The 16,603-nt window shown below is 50.6% G+C and overlaps 1 protein-coding gene across 1 annotated transcript; it reads left to right on the forward strand.

Moving 5' to 3' along the window:
* Nucleotides 1-1,546: 1,546 nt before the first annotated feature.
* Nucleotides 1,547-4,125, forward strand: LOC117847224 (polyol transporter 5). The gene is made up of 3 exons (XM_034728393.2): nt 1,547-1,899; nt 1,995-2,341; nt 2,908-4,125. Exons 1-3 carry the CDS (start codon nt 1,767-1,769, stop codon nt 3,928-3,930), a joined length of 1,503 nt encoding a protein of 500 aa, XP_034584284.1. The 5' UTR covers nt 1,547-1,766; the 3' UTR covers nt 3,931-4,125.
* The last annotated feature ends 12,478 nt before the right edge of the window (nt 4,126-16,603 follow it).

Genomic DNA, 16,603 nt, shown 5'->3' on the forward strand with positions numbered 1-16,603 from the left:
ATCAGCACATGGGAAACCAGAGGAAGAGGAATCAAAACGAAACACTTGATCACGACATATCCATCGTTAGCAGCAAAGGAAAAAAGGTGACAGAAAGTTATCTGTAATTGCTCATGTAATATAATGGCTCAACTGAGGATGTGTTGTGCCTGAAACGGAAAGGTAACAAAAGATTTTTACCGTAGGTTTGTTTCAAGAACCGGTTGTATATAAAAAGCTTTCTACAGTCAGTTTTCGCAACAAATATTACGGTAACAATATGTTTGTATCACCTTGCTATTTCTATAGTTGTGGAGCCGCATCAGTTCGGAACTGCGAACGATCGATTTTTAAACCGACCGACCTTGTCCGTTGTGCAAGAGTGAAGGTCGATTTATTTGTACAGCAAAACTAAGCTCGTCCCCTGCAAGAAATGAATGGAGGTAGTACTTTAAAAATATATTACTCGAATTATCGTAAGGTGTGTTTTTTTTTTTGCGTGGATCGGAACTCGATCGTGAAAACAGGAAGAGGCACATCACAATGTGACGGCAAGGTAATATCAGCGAATAATGGAAACGAAGAGGAAGACGGAAGAAAACGAATCACTTGATGATCAGGACAGGACATCCATCATCATTAGCAGCGAAGGAGAAAGGTGACATGAATTTATCCTGCATTTGGAATTTGATGCTCGCGAATACTACCGCCGTCTAGTTGCAGCTTGCCTTGACTAGACGCAAGTAGAAGCTAGCTTTGCTGCCACCCAACCGAATAATCAATATTAATGAATAGGCCAACACATATAGGAGTATATATGCTAAGCGAATGGGACAACATGTCGCTGCCTACGCCGGGACGGAGGTGGTCCATGGACGCCGGCGGCGGCGCCCGGGGTCGCGCCAACGGCCGCGCGCGCGTCGTACAGCGCCGGTGCCGCCAGAACCTGCATGCTCGCCGGCCACGCCATGATTGGCCGGTGGGGCCCACTTGCATTCTCAAGGGTCCTGCGCGGCAGAAAACCTCGGGCGGCCGTCGGCTGCTGCTAGCTCTTCATGACTTCATGTGCTCATGTAAAATAAGCATGGTGTGTCCAGCAAGTTTGTTCATTGTGTCCGTGTATGTTAAAAATCACATTCCAACAAGTTTGTTCATATGTATATATAGCATGAAAAAAATGTCTTAGCAACTGCTCTCTCCGTTCCAGGTCATTTTCACTTTTTCATATCTTTTATTTGCTACTCCCTCCGTTCCAGATTACTATTCATTTTGGATTTTCTAAATACATAGCTTTTGCTATGGAACTAGATATATGTATGTATAGATATGTAGCAAACGCTATGTATGTAGAAAAACTAAAACACATAGTAATTTGGGACGAAAGGGAATATATAACTAAGATATACGTTATGTCCAAATACATATATATCAAAACTATATATATTGAAAAAAAAGATAAAACGATATATAATTCAGACTGAAATTTAGAAGGTTAATTTTAATTTGTATGTGTGTGGGGGGGGGGAGAGACCTATAGTTGGAGAAGATGGCAGCCTGGCTGTGGCAAACGTGAGCTAGCGACCGTGCGTGGCGCGCCGCGCCCAGCCTCTCGTTGCGTCGGCTCACGCGCGCCACGATAATTCCATTGGCCGCCCGCGCCGCCGCGCATGCGAGCCAACCAAGCGCGCCGTGCCGTGTCACGTTGTGCTTATATACCTGCCGATCTGTGTGTTGCGCGCGCCAACCTCTCGATCGAGAGGAATAAGGTACAGTACTAGCACCTCACGATGAAGAAGGAGGAGGACCTCGAGTCGCCGCTGCTGTCCGACGGCGAGCCGGCGCCGGCGGACTCCAAGGGCAACGCGTACGCGCTCGTCTGCACCCTCCTCGCCTCCCTCACCTCCATCATCTACGGCTACAGTAAGCGCCGCCGCCTTCTTCTTCTTAGCTTCTTGCCACGGATCGAAATAATGGTTGCAACGTCTCCCTCGCTTCGCGCGCGCGCGCCACTGCAGATCGCGGCGTGATGAGCGGGGCGCAGAAGTTCGTGCAGGCGGACCTGGGCGTCACGGACGGGCAGCTGGAGGTGCTCATCGGCGCCACCAGCGTCTACTCCCTCGTCGGCTCGCTGGGTGCGGGCTGGACCTGCGACCGCGCGGGCCGCCGCCGCGCCGTCGCCATCTCCGCGGCCATGTTCCTCGCCGGGTCCGCGGTCACCGCCGCCGCCGACGGGTACGCCGCGCTCATGGCCGGGCAGCTCGTCACCGGCATCGCGTGCGGGTTCGGGCTCGTCGTCGCGCCCGTCTACATCGCCGAGATCGCGCCGGCGAGCTCGCGTGGGTTCCTCTCCTCCATCCCCGAGGTATGAGTACGACGTCGGCGTCGGCGGCGGCGGCGTTTCTCCGCGCGCACGCGCTTGCATGGCTGCCGTTCATTATTTCGTTCTTGAAAATGCGGTGGTCCAGATTGCTAATTAGGAAGTTGGTAGAGGAAAATCAGGTGGAAGTGGTAAGATCTGAAATCCTAGGTATTAGGTCAGCTTGATGACTAGATCAGTACGTGTCTTTTCAAATGAAAAACAAGAGAACACGATGAAATTTAAAATTAAAAGTTGGTTGGATGGATCTACGACTTGCCCATAAATTTTATCGGAAGAGAAACCAAATCGGACGTGCATGATGTTGCGCACGCCGGGTTGAGTTGTTGTTTTGAAGTTGCGGATCCTGTGGTACAGCGTTAGTTGACTGACAGCATTAATTAAACCAGATTTTAATGTTCAATTTACCATGATGATTTTTTTTCAAGAATGATTTACCTTGCCTGATTCATGGTAAAATGCTACAAGTTACAGCCGCTTGTAATTGTGACAATATTTATGATGTTGTTTACTGTTGTTTATTTCTGACGTGCTTGCGCGTGCCACGTCAGATCGCCGGCAACTCGGGCATCCTGCTCAGCTACATCGCCGACTTCGCGTTCGCGGGCCTCCCCACGACGCTCAACTGGCGCCTCATGATCGGCATCGGCGCCGTCCCGCCGCTCTTCCTCGCGGCGGCCGCGGTGCTCGCCATGCCAGAGACCCCGCGCTGGCTCGTCCTCCACGGCCACCCCGACGAGGCCCGCCGCGTGCTCGCGCGCACCGCGGGGGACGCCGCCGTCGCCGACCGCCGCCTCCAGGAGATCGTGGTCTCCGTCCGGGAGGCGTCCAAGAACGCCGCCGTCTCCGGCGGCGGCAAGTCGTCGTCGACGGGCGTGTGGCGCGAGATCCTCCTCCGCCCGACACCGGCCGTCCGCCGCGTGATGCTCGCCATCGTCGGCCTGCAGGTGTTCCAGCAGGCCTCCGGCGTGGCGGCGCTGGTGCTGTACGCGCCGCGGGTGTTCAGCCACGTCGGGATCACCTCGGAGCGCGCCGTGCTCGGCGCTACCGTCCTCCTCGGCGCCGTCAAGACGACGGCCATCGTGGTCCCGCTGTTCCTCGCCGACCGCCTCGGCCGCCGGCCCATGCTGCTCGCCAGCGCCGGCGGCATGGCCGCGTCGCTCCTGGTGCTGGCCCTCTCGATGCGCGCGCCGCCGCCGCCGGCGGCCTCGTGGTGGGCGGCGGCGACATGCGTCGCGGCGGCCGCAGCGTTCATGGCGGCGTTCTCTCTGGGGTTCGGGCCGGTGATCTGGATGTACGGGTCGGAGATCCTGCCGCTGCGGCTGCGCGCACAGGGGACGGGGATCGGGACGGCGGTGAACCGGGTGATGAGCGCCGCCGTGGGGATGACGTTCATCTCCATGTACGAGGCGGTCGGCATGGCCGGGAGCTTCTACATCTTCGCAGCGCTCTCCGCGGCGGCGTGGGTGTTCGTGTACGCGTGCCTGCCGGAGACCAAGGGGAGGACCCTCGAGGAGATGGAGGCGCTCTTCGACGCCGGTGCCAAGCCCTCGCCACGGGCGGTGCTGTCGTAACTCGTGATCTGGGCAGCGACACGGAAGAAGCAGGTAAGTTGTCAAGGGTGTAAAAGACTGGTAAGACGTATGGTTAGGGATGGGCTAGCATAAATGCATAATTGTTACTAGTACAGCATAATAACTTGTTTTGTTGTTGTGTAATTTTGCAATTTTGATTGGAATGATAAGAATGATTAGCTCTTTGGGAATGCATATGTTGCTTCTTCTCGGAAACAGAGAGATGCCTGTTTAGGGTGACATGTGTTGTGAAACACAGGTATTAGTGACCAATTACTCTAATTACTTAATTATTAGTTAATGATGTTATTAGCAACGGCTAATGACAAGTCACCCAAGGGCATGTCCTTCCCAAACGGACACCTTCATTCCCTTTGGCCTTTGGGCTTGTATATATGTGTAACAGTAACTTTAATCAACGAACTATTCCATTACATCATTTTTACTTTTCCATTTCTAACACGTTACCGGACACTTTGATTTACACTAAGCGCAAGAAGAAGGATAGAGGCTAGAGGGCCTCACAACCAGAGGGTAAGATGGATTCTGGATACTTACGTTTCATTGCCATAGGAAATGGCTTCCTTGTTCTTCCTCTCGGTGGCCGGCGCTGGAACCATGGCAGATGCCCAAGGTTTTGCTTCTGCAACAGAGGTGGCATCTTCTGCAGGACGTCGCGGTCGCCGTGGTCGCCACTTCCATGGTGACTGAGGACGCCGTGGCTTCACTGGATGGGGACGCTGGTCACCTCAGCGACGCAGTCCTCGCTGCACTCCACCACTAAGTCCAGGCCAGTGGCCTGGCCCCTCCCGGCCTGCAACACGCCAGGCGCCATCAGCCACAAGTAGTTCCACCAGTGCCTCCTCCGAGCACACACGTATGGCTACACCACCGTACACTTCCGGCATTGTATCCACTGGACGAGGCTCACCATCGGCGGCGCCTCATTTGCCGACACTACACCACCAGAGGAGCCACCTCGCCGTCCTCTGGTGTTGCGCATCTGTCGCCTAGGGAGCACCATGGAAGGCATCGGGTCATCCCCAACCTCAACTCACCGGTGGCGGCTAGCATCACCGACTTCGGTCCTCAGGCCGGTCCCTCCACCAACGGTGGCTGCCACGCCGCCATCACCTCCTTCACCGCTGCCACTATGACCTCCGACCTCGCAAGAAGTACCATGGCTGCCCACCCGAGGTTCATTGTCAGGACCATGGTGACTCGCCGGGTGCATCACCGTTCTTCAAAGATGACGGTGGCTCCTCGCCCATGTCCTCTGCGACAAGCTAGTGGCAGCGCCCACCGCACTGAGCCCCCTTGGCCGCGGCACCTGGAGCCCCACCGCGTTGGGGCTCTGTTCCGAGAGCTAAACGGCCGGCCGGCGGGAGGCCGACGACTAGGGGTGAGGGGGGCAGCGCGATGGAGGCAGATGCGTGGGGTGGCATCAGCACCAGCAGTGACTGGTGGCGCAGCGGCCAACGGCTGGCGCGGCTCCACGCGGTGGGTCGGTGGCGGCGGCTAAGGGCGAGGCGCAGTTAGGGTTCCCTTCCTCCACCCTTCTATACGGGCTGCGCTTGGATGGGCCACTTAGGCCGCCTAGGCTGCCACAAGGCTGAAGCCGACCCGCAGGCCCGATCGGTGGTGCGGCCTACACAGCTCACAGGCTGGTGGGCTACCACGAGCCAAGCCCAGGCCGGACCAGGCCACCTTGCCATTTCAGTTTTACAAGATAGCCCCTAGGCTTACCTTCATTTATATTTTGAGAATATTCTGTTCTGCATGTTTATGTTTTAACCTCTGGATTGTTCTGCACATTGTTAAATATACCATCAGTTATTAGCACCCATGTAATAAGGATGCCAACTTTACCACAGTAATTGAGTATAATCATGATCTGCAGATCTTTCATTGGTATTAGAATAATCTTTACATATGCAATTTATTTTTGTTTGCATGATTAATACTTAATCAATATTCTACATCAAGTAGAACATAAAGCAAAATTAAAATTAAAGCCTATACATATGATTTTGGAATAACACAAGGTGATGCGACCTAGGGACCGGTTGCGATAAGTTCTTTTCTAAGAATTTATCTGCCCAGAGGCCATACTTTTAGGTAGCCTTTGCTCATCACTGAGAGGTCTACATCTTTTTGACGATTACCTTCAAAGTATATATCCAATTTTCACATAAATGGACAACATTGAATATGACTATCAAGTCATTTATTCCTATAGGAATTAAAATGTCCTATACTGTCGTACATACATCTATGGGCCCACCAGAAGGTTTGGATAGATCCACATATGGGGCTGTACACCGAGACGTGTCAGACATGGAGGCTATAGTGTAGGACGGCGTAGTCTACATGGACTCCAAGGAACTAGTTGAGGATAAGGAAACTACTCTTCCTAGTTGGAGTAGGACTCTCTAGTCGAATCCGACTAGTACTCTTGTAAAACAACTGCCCTGTAACCCTACTCCCCCAATATATAAGGGTGGGCAGGGACCCTCTCAAAAAAAGTTCAATCCAATACAAGAAAACAACACACAAGACGTAGGGTATTATGCGATCTAGCGGCCCAAACCTGTCTAAATCGCGTGCCTACGTACACCATCGAGCTCCTGATTTCGGCGACACCCACCAACCTAAACTCTACCCCGGGTACTTCCGTGGTAGATTGTCGGGTTTAAACACCGACAGTTGGCGCGCCTAGGAGGGAAAGTCGCCAAAATTTTCCTTGCGGGTTCAATGGCTCAAGTCATCATCAAGCCTACGATCACGTTCAAAGCCGGCGTGACGTTCATCTTCGACTCTTGGGTCTGTGTCGCTGATGGCGCTGGAAGCTTCCACCACTACATTACGGAGGCCACGGAGAAGAAGCCCCTTGACATCAGCCTTCGTCACCAAGCTATGGAGGATCTCGTCGAGAAATTCCACAAATTTTTTGATTTGACAAGAAGCAAGCTCGAGTACGACTCGAACTCTACTGGTTCTCACTAGCAGGCATTCCAGCCATTGTGCGAATCAAATCAAACTCCGAGCCAGTTTCCGTCCGGACTCCGAAACACGGCTTTGGTTCATCAGGCAATTCTATCCAAATCACAATCCGAATTGGAGACGCTTGAAGACCACGACTTTGATCTCTACCCAGATTTTGTCGAGGAAATTCCTTTATCAGGTCCACAGCAGGGCCTGGTAATCACTTCAACACCTCAAGGCAGATTTGTTTACTGGCCGGGCATGAAGCCATCTTTCCTCGACTAGGACAACGAGTCACGATTTATCGCCCACCTCGAAGTTCTCCCATACCAAGAGGGAACTCCCCTATCTCCCATCCATGAAGACGATGGCTCCACAAAAGTCATCACCTCAAGCTCTGGTAGCTACTCTCTAGAAAGAGAACTCTTTGCTGTTATCACAATCGGCAACGGGGAAGACGGTGAGCAACATCAACCTGAAAGAAATCCTAGACAAGAGCGTCACCCTGATGATGTCTCGCAAGATGAACTCTCTGCCAACATCGTTGGGGAAGAAACTGAAGGTCAAAGATCCCGGCGGCGAGCAAGGAATGCATCAAGAGCAGAATGACGCCGTCAACTGGTAGAACAGCTCCCGATCATGAATCTTGACAAAGCTTTTGTGGCAGTGCAAACGTGGCACCACCAAACGCCACTTGCCACTGTCACCTTCATTGACCTCATCGCTTGCGCCATGCCACAAGACAAGTACACTGCTATTGTCACAGTTGGCAGAACACGCCTATGAACTACTTGACAAACAAAACCCGATCCCGTCTGTGTCTCATACCCCGTCTGCACGAAGTCAGCACAGCAGTAGCAGAGGCCATGCAGGGCCTTCAGCTCGACCACATGAAGATGCCAGACAACACAGGGGTGCAATTGAAGGAACAAGACAAAATTGGGATGTACTCGAAGGCCCAAGATGAAACGAAAACGTACCCGAGGGTAGTCGAACAACTTCTAGGAAAGGTGGGCGCCACCGCAGGGCTTATCCTGAACCCTCACGTGACGTCGAGGATCTTCGACACAAGATAAATAGTACTCGCGATGCACGCGACATCATTGAAAATCGACGTCGTGAACGCGAACTCGAGGATGGCTACAGGGGCGAGGACAATGACAACTTCCCCGCTTTTACAAGTCGGGTCAGAAGAACTATCGTACCGGAGAAATTTAAACCTCTGGGTATCTCCAAATATGACGGCAAGCAAGATCCAGTTCAATGGCTCTGGTGCTACTCTTTGGCAGTCCAAGCTACAGGGGGCACTGACGATACAAAAGTCATCTATTTCCCCATATGCATGGAAACTGCGCCTCTCACTTGGCTTGAATCCTTGAAGCCCGATTCCATCGACTCTTGGCAAGACTTGAAGAAAGCATTCACCAATTACTACGCGGGGGCAATGCAACGTCCCGGCCATAGGATTGACTTGGCACAAGTCAAGCAGCAGCGGGACGAGACATTGCGAAGCTACATGTGTTGTTTTTTTTGAACAAAAAAGCCACCATCGTAGACATCTCGAAAGCCAGACGTGATAGATTGCTTCCAGAATGGCCTCTACGACCGTCATATGTTCCAGGACTTTGGAGGCGTTGGCCCCAGGACTTCAAATCACTCAAGACTATGGCCCAATCATGGGTAGATGAGGAAGACAAAGAGCTTGAAAGGTTCAAGTCGAATCATAACCGAGGCTGGGACAACCACAATCACAGCAATGGCTAGGACCACGACAAGAATTGCAGCGGTGACCACCAAAATAACTACTCAGGGAATCAAAATCGCAAGCGCAAGCCGGACAATACAGTCGCGACAATGTCTCACTGAACCAAGAACGGGTCCAATAAACATGAAGACAGGCCTGCATTCAGTGAACTCTTGAAGAAGTAGTGCCCATGACACCCCTATCACAAACACGTTGCGATAGACTACTACAGTCTACGCAGGGTAATGAAAGAGTTGCCAGAACCCTCGAATACCAATGACAGGGGGAAGGGCAAAGTGGATGAAGGTGAAGATGGCGAAGACAAGTTCCAGACTCCTTCCAAGACCGTCAACATCATCTTTGGTGGGATTCTAGGCACCTCCTCCAAGTGATCCTAGAAATTAGTATTACGAGAGATCATGTCCATTGAGCCTGCTACTCCTACACCTCTCAAGTGGTCTGAGGTATAGATTACCTTCTTCAGGAAGGACTAATGGACAAGTTTCTCAGAACCATGATGGTTCCCTCTCGTCCTGGATCCGATTGTTGCTGGTTTGAAACTTACCAAGGTACTCATCAACGACAGTAGTAGCCTCAATGTCCTGTTCGCCAAAACTCTAAAGAAGATGGGCCTCAACATCATAGAGATGCTTACCCCAACAAACTCTCCATTCTACGGGATTGTCCCAGGCAATGCGGCTATAACACTTGGACAAGTAGTTTACCAGTTACCTTTGGGACAAAGGAGCACTACTAGACAGAGTATATCTGGTTCGAGGTAGTGGATTTTAAGACTTCTTATCACGCCATCCCCGGCAGACCATCATTAGCCAAGTTCATGGCCATTTCGCACTATGTGTATCTACTACTGAAGATGCTAGGACCCAAGGGAGTCCTCCCTTCGCGGAGACCTATGAAGATCATACGAATGTGACACAGAAGCTATTGAGTTGGTTGTGACTACTCAAGTACCCAGCTCAATGCAACAAGTCTTCACTGCTTCAAAGAAACTCTCCCCGACGGAACTCGAAACTCCAGAGAACAAGTCAGGGGCCACCAGGGTCAAGCCGGCAAGCCACGTAGACTTCAAAGCCATAGACCTTGAGACCGGCAACACCTCCAAGATAACACTGATTGGTACATGGCTAGATGCTAAATAGGAAAGCGCGCTTGTTAGCTTCCTTCGGGTCAATCGGGATATTTTCGCATGGAAACCGATAGATATGCCAGGTGTTCCTAAGGAATTGATCGAGCACTCACTCAATGTAGACCCCAAGGCTACCCCAAAAAGACAACGACTACGAAGATTCGCCCAGGACAGGTGAGAAGCCATCAAGAAAGAGCTAGCAAAACTACTCGTGGCAGGCTTCATAAAGGAAGTCTTCCATTCTGAATGGCTCACCAACCCAGTCCTGGTCCGTAAGAACAACAACAATGAGTGGAGGATGTGAGTCGATTACACGGACCTCAACAAACACTGCCCAAAGGATCCCATCAGGCTCTCAAGGATTGATCAAGTTGTCAATTCTACAGCTGGATACGCTCTACTCTGTTTCCTAGATTGCTACTCGGAATATCACCAGATAGCTCTCAAGGAAGAAGACCAAGCCAAGACTGTGTTCATCACCCCTTACAAAGCTTTTTGTTACACGATGATGTCCTTCAGGCTGAAGAATGTAGGCGCCACCTATCAACGCGTGATCCAGATGTGCTTCGAGAAACAACTACACCGCAACGTGGAGGTGTATGTGGACGACGTGGTAGTAAAAACTAGAAATCCAGATGACCTCATTGCTGACTTGGAAGAAACCTTCACTAGTCTGCGAACGTTCCGGTGGAAACTCAACCCAATAAAGTACGTCTTTGGCGTACCGTCTAGAAAACTACTCGGGTTGATCATTAGCCATAGAGGCATTGAAGCAAATCCCGAGAAAATCCACCATCAACAATATGCAAGCACCGTCCGGTATCAAGGACATACAGAAGATGACAGGATGCATGGCGGCCCTCAATAGATCCATTTCAAGACTTGGAGAATGGAGCCTCCCCTTCTTCAAACTAGTCAAGCGGCAAGACAAGTTCCAATGGATCGAGGAGGCGGATAAAGCTTTGCTGCAGTTGAAGGATTCCCTATCAAAACCACCGATCCTCACAGCATCAACCCCGAACAAAGACTTGATGCTATACATTGCCGCAACTACTCATGTCGTAAGCACGACAATAGTAGTCGAGAGGTCTGAACCAGACCACGTATACAAAGTTCAAAGACCAGTCTACTTCGTCAGTGAAGTACTCTCAGATTCCAAGACCCGGTACCCACCGGTGCAGAAATTGTTGTACGCCATACTACTCACATCGTGGAAACTACTGCATTACTTCCAGGAACACAAGATCTCAGTCATCACTGACTTCCTCCTGGGTGAAATCCTCCATAATCAAGATGCCATAGGAAGAATCTCGAAATGGACAGTAGAACTCAGAGTGGTGTCCTTGGAATTCAAGCCAAGAACAACAATCAAATCCCAAGCTCTAGTTGATTTCATGGCAGAGTGGTGGGAAAATCAATTGCTAACACTAGCAGAATGCGCGGAGCATTGGATCATGTACTTTGACGGATCACTCAAGCTTGAAGGTGCTGGCGCAGGAGTACTCTTGATATCCCTAAAAGGTGAGCAACTCAAATATGTTCTACAGATCTTTTGGGAAGTATCCAACAACGAAGCCGAGTACGAAGGGCTACTATCGGGCTATGCCTGGTAGTATCCATGGGCATCAAAAGATTACTGGTCTACGGTGACTCGCTAGTAGTCATCAATCAAGTCAATGATGAGTGGGATCGCAATAAGGAAAATATGGATGCATACTGCAAAGAAGTCCGCAAGCTAGAAAATAAATTCCCAGTCTTAGAGTTTCACCACGTAGTCCGCGACAACAATGTCGCCGCGGATGTCTTGTCCAAGATGGGTTCAACACGCGCTCAGGTCCCAGCAGGAGTCTTCGTCCATGAACTCCACAAGCCATCCATGAGCAGGCACCTTCAACAACCACCGATCGCGGTCCTGTAGAACCAGACCGGGAGGTTATGATGATTGATGTGGATTGGAGAGCTCCATTTATCGACTACATAAGAGAGCATAAACTACCCTCAGACAAGATGCAGGTAGAACAAATCTTATGACAAAGCAAGAACTACGTTCTAGTCGGAGGCAAACTTTATAGAAGAGGCGCATCTTCAGAAGTGCTTATGAAGTGTGTCACACGAGAAGATGGCAAGGACATATTGGAGGAAATACATAAAGGAATCTGCGGCAACCACACATCCTTGTGCACGATCGTGGGAAAGGCATTCAGAGCAGCATTCTATTGGACAACTGCTGTAGCAGATGCTGAGGACCTAGTCCGCCGATGCTAGGATTGTCAGTTCTTCGCCAAGCAGCAATATGTTCCTACCTAAAAACTTATCACCATACCTCCAACATGGCCTTTCGCATGCTGGGGGCTTGATATGATTGGACCACTACCAACGGCACCTGGAGGATTCAATCGAGTACTGGTGGCAATCGACAAGTTCACAAAGTGGATAGAAGTGAAGCCAGTAACCTGCCCCAAGGCAGACGGAGTACTCGACTTCCTCGATGAGATCGTCCACCGCTATGGATTCCCAAACCGGATCATCATAGACTTGGGTTCCAATTTCAAAAACCACGAGTTCTAGGAGTACTGCGAAAATAGCAGGATCGACGTCTGTTACATCTCTGTTGCTCATCCAAGAGCCAATGGCCAGGTGGAGAGTGCCAATGGCCAGGTGGAGCGCGCCAATAGGGTGTTGTTGGAATCTCTGAAGAAAAGTTTGCACGATATTGGCAGCACCAAAAGGGAGGCAAGGGGCTCAAGGAACTACCCAACATTCTCTGAGGGCTACGTACTCAACCGTGCAAGCCTATGGGGCAGTCACCCTACTTTCTGATTTACGGATCAGAAGCCATACTCCCTGTCGACGTCATGTGGAAGTCCCCCATAGTTGAACAATATGACGAAGGGGCAGTAGAGGAAACCAGGCATCTAGATATAGAGAGCCTAGAAGAATCACGCTGCGCAGTACTCGTCCAGTCCGCAAGATACCTTGAAGGACTCCACCGCTACCATGATCGTAATGTCAAATAGCGTTCTTTCAGCATAGGTGATATGGTCCTTAAGTGTATTCAGGACAGCAAGGGGCTGTACAACCTCAATTCGCCGTGGGAAGGGCCTTACATTGTATCCAAGGTCACAGGCCCAGGATCGTATAGGCTACAACATCTCTCCAGCGAAGACGTTGAGAACTTGTGGAACATCGAGCATCTTTGTCATTTCTATCCGTAGTCAGTAGACTACAGGGCATTTTAAATAGGCCACTGGTCAACAACTTCAGTATTTAGGCATATTAATGCAATTATTTTTTTGACGACATCTGACTACTTGTCCTCGCCTTAATCGCGGCTCGCAAAAGCAGGTCAGTAATAATTTATGAGCTATTTAGCTCTTTGGGCCACAATGCCCCCCAGTACGACTTGTAATTACAAGTCCACATGAGTTATTGAACTCACTCAGCAGTTCGCTAAAGTGGGCTAGCAGCGCAAAAAGCCACCAAGTCGACAAAAGATTAAAACGACTACTCATCTCGACTAATTATCTTATAAATGCATTTTTCGTATTAGTGAAATTTTGCAGGATACATCAATGCCTCCGTCTCAAGAAGCTGGGGCAACAAGCATACAACAAAAGTACTCAATAATGACTATAAGTAAACTACCTATCATCAGTTACAACAGAAGTCCCACGCTTTTACAATATCATGCAAAGCATATGTGGATAGCCTCAGGACTACTCTACACCATGGAGCAAGAAGCGTTGAGGCGCGGGGAAGAGAAACAAGTGCACGCAAGAAAGCTGCGCTCATGGTACCACACCATAGTCCTCGACCAGCAACGAGTTGGACAAAGACTGGGACACACGGTGCTCTCTCCCAGTTAGCTCCTTCGTCCTTTCATCCAGTGAACTGGATACAAACCGGGGCACACGGTGCTTCCTCGTACGAGGATTCTTCTAGCATCATGGCCATCGGACTTGGCTAGAGGATCTGTCGAGGGAATGTGAAAACCCCTTACAAGAAATCTTCTAGCACCGGGAGACTCATTGGAGGATCATCAGTAGCAAAGAGCAAAAGCCTCAAGCCAACCATCGCTATAACTCGAGCCATGAGTTCCCGAAGGTAGAAATGGCTCTATTTATAGCCAAAACATCAAGCTACCGTCCAAGAAGTGCTACACTACGCACCCGTGACTACACAGGGAAAAGCCTGCCCGACTACCAGATGCTGGCACAATACTCACGTGAAGACCTTATCGTCTGAGATCTGAAGCCAGCCTCCCATGTGGCCTGTCCTGTTCACAACAAGACAAGGCTAACCAGTACTTCCGTGCATCCCCTCTCTGACAATGTGTCAATTACATAGAAACAATGAGGAGGAAAACTTTACTGCAAGGACCGTGGGAGAAACTACTCAATGCTACTCCATAATTGAGTAAAGAGGCACCGCACAACAATAAGTCTGGGCGCGGACATTTTACTAAAGACAATCAAGACAACGACTGATAAGCACTAAGAGTACTACAGATTCACAAGTTAAAAGCATAGAAGATAATATTAAAAGGCCTTCAGTTATTTGTACAAGCCACAAGTTCAAAGCCTATTACACACAGGGAAAGTTCAAGACTACTAGAGGTTCAGGAACTTGGCTACTTCCTCAGCGATGGGGTCCATCTCCTCCATATACTGCTGAAAAACTTCGTCGGTGTAGTCCCCAGTGATACCCTTCGCAACATGAGAAAGGTCAGCCTTGGGGTAGAAGGACTTCATGAAGCTTAACAGCTATTTGGACACAGACTTCGCCATGCTTTGGACATAGCCGGTGATCTTCGACGGTGCATCCTGGATCCTCTCTAGCAACGGTCGGGGCTCCACACCTTCAGTAGGGGCTCCACCATATCTGCCAAGGGTTGTGCCACATTCGACCACTTTTGGAGTTCATCTTGCTGCACCTTGATAGTAGTCATAGCCTCAACGAGGCTAACTTCACCATCCCGGTGCATCTTGGATTCTTTCTCTAGGTCGTTTTCCATCTTCTCCACTTGACGCGTGAGCTCCTCACGCTGCTCCGTCAGCTGACAGAAAGCATTCTTCCAATCGATGATAGAGTTCTTCAGTACGGTCTCCTAGCGTTTATACTCTGCAAAAGAGCAATAAGAAGTCAAGAGACAGACTACAGACTATAGACAAGTGAAGGCCGCAGATACGAGTACTCACCTTCAACCTTGTGGTACAAACACTTGTTCTGGGCAACAAGGCGGTCTCTCTCACCCTAAAACTCTCGCCTCTCCACCTGGAACGACACCATGGCACTATCAAATTTCATCAGGAACTGAGAGGTCTACTGTCACTCTTTAGCAAGCTGTATCTCCAACAGTTCAACCCGACACGCAGCTTCACCATGCTCCCGTAGAAGTCGAGCATTACGGCGAGAATCCTCAAACAGGTCCTGAGTGCTAGAAAATTAGTACTCGAAGATGTGCAAACAACATCCGCCATCAACAAAGATAAAATAGTACAGGAGCCAAGCTCAGAACTCACCTTGGTATATGCCGCAATGCGTTGATTCATCTCCAAAATGGAAGCCATGGTCTGTGATCTAGTAGGGGGCTCTCGAAGGCCTGGATTTCCTTTGGTGGCATCAGATTGTTTGCATCCGATTGACTCGTTGTGCCAGGCACCAAGACTAGCTCATGACCTGATGACGTCCCTACCTCAGACGATGCCCCGGCAGCTACAGCAACAGCCTCAAGAACATGAGCAGCCTCGAGCTCGGGGGCTCCAGAACCCGTAGCGACAAGAGGTACCGCGTCCATGACGTCTGGTGCAGGCGGATCTTCAACAGGTGCAGCTTTGGGGAGCGATCTAGGTGCAATAGTCTCGGGAGTTGGCAGCATTACGTCCTTCAGGGAGCTAATGACATCGCGCATTAGTGCAACAGCAAAAGACGTATCGCCAGCCTCTAGCGCCAGTGTTGGGGCTTCCTCCCTTGGAACTACGGCAGGAGTGGGCGCTGGGTTTTCAGTTGAGCGGCCCATGCCATCAGCTGCAAATCTAGAGCTCGTTGCACCAAGGTCAACATTCAAGGAGGTCCTGCACAGGATGTAGTATAAGTGGCTAAAAGCAACTACTTGAGACAAAATTGGTACTCAAAAAACAATTAGAGTATTCACCTGCTGGATCATCACAGGACTAGAGAAGGATTCCCCACCAAGCGCATTGGTTGGATGGTGGGGGCTGACAAGCTTGATGGGGCAGATGGTGGCATTTCCTAACCCCTGCTAGTACTCGCAGGAATCACTTGAGCAGCCGGGGGCTCGCGGTCACCACTGGCATTCACGTCTTCCCCGCCAACAGGAACTTCAGGCGGAATGGTGTCAGTAGCCGTCTCCGACGTCCCGGCTGCGGCGTCGGTAGCCGTCTCCGACGCCCCGACTACATCATCAGCGGTTGTCTCCGTCGTACCGACTACATTGTTGGTGGTCATCTCCGTCGTACTGACTACGTCGTCGGTGGCCGCCTCCATCATCTCGACTACGTCATCAGTAGCCTGCAGCAGAAGGAAATCAAGATTAGTAGTTATGTTTCCACCAAATAAGTATAACAACACCCGTACCTCAAGATCTTGCCCTTCCTCGAAGGTTATTACCGGTGGGGGTGCTCCATCGACGATGCGAAGATCACGCCGGACACGCCTCTTGCGCACGCAAGTTCGTTGCCTCCTCGGCGGTGGAGCCAAGTCAGCATCAAGATCAGTTTTAGCAGGATGCTTTGATGCCCTAGAGGATGCTCCGGCCTGATCGGAGGTACGCTGGT

Source organism: Setaria viridis, chromosome 3 (genome assembly GCF_005286985.2).
Source record: "Setaria viridis chromosome 3, Setaria_viridis_v4.0, whole genome shotgun sequence".
NCBI classification, from domain to species: Eukaryota; Viridiplantae; Streptophyta; class Magnoliopsida; order Poales; family Poaceae; genus Setaria; species Setaria viridis.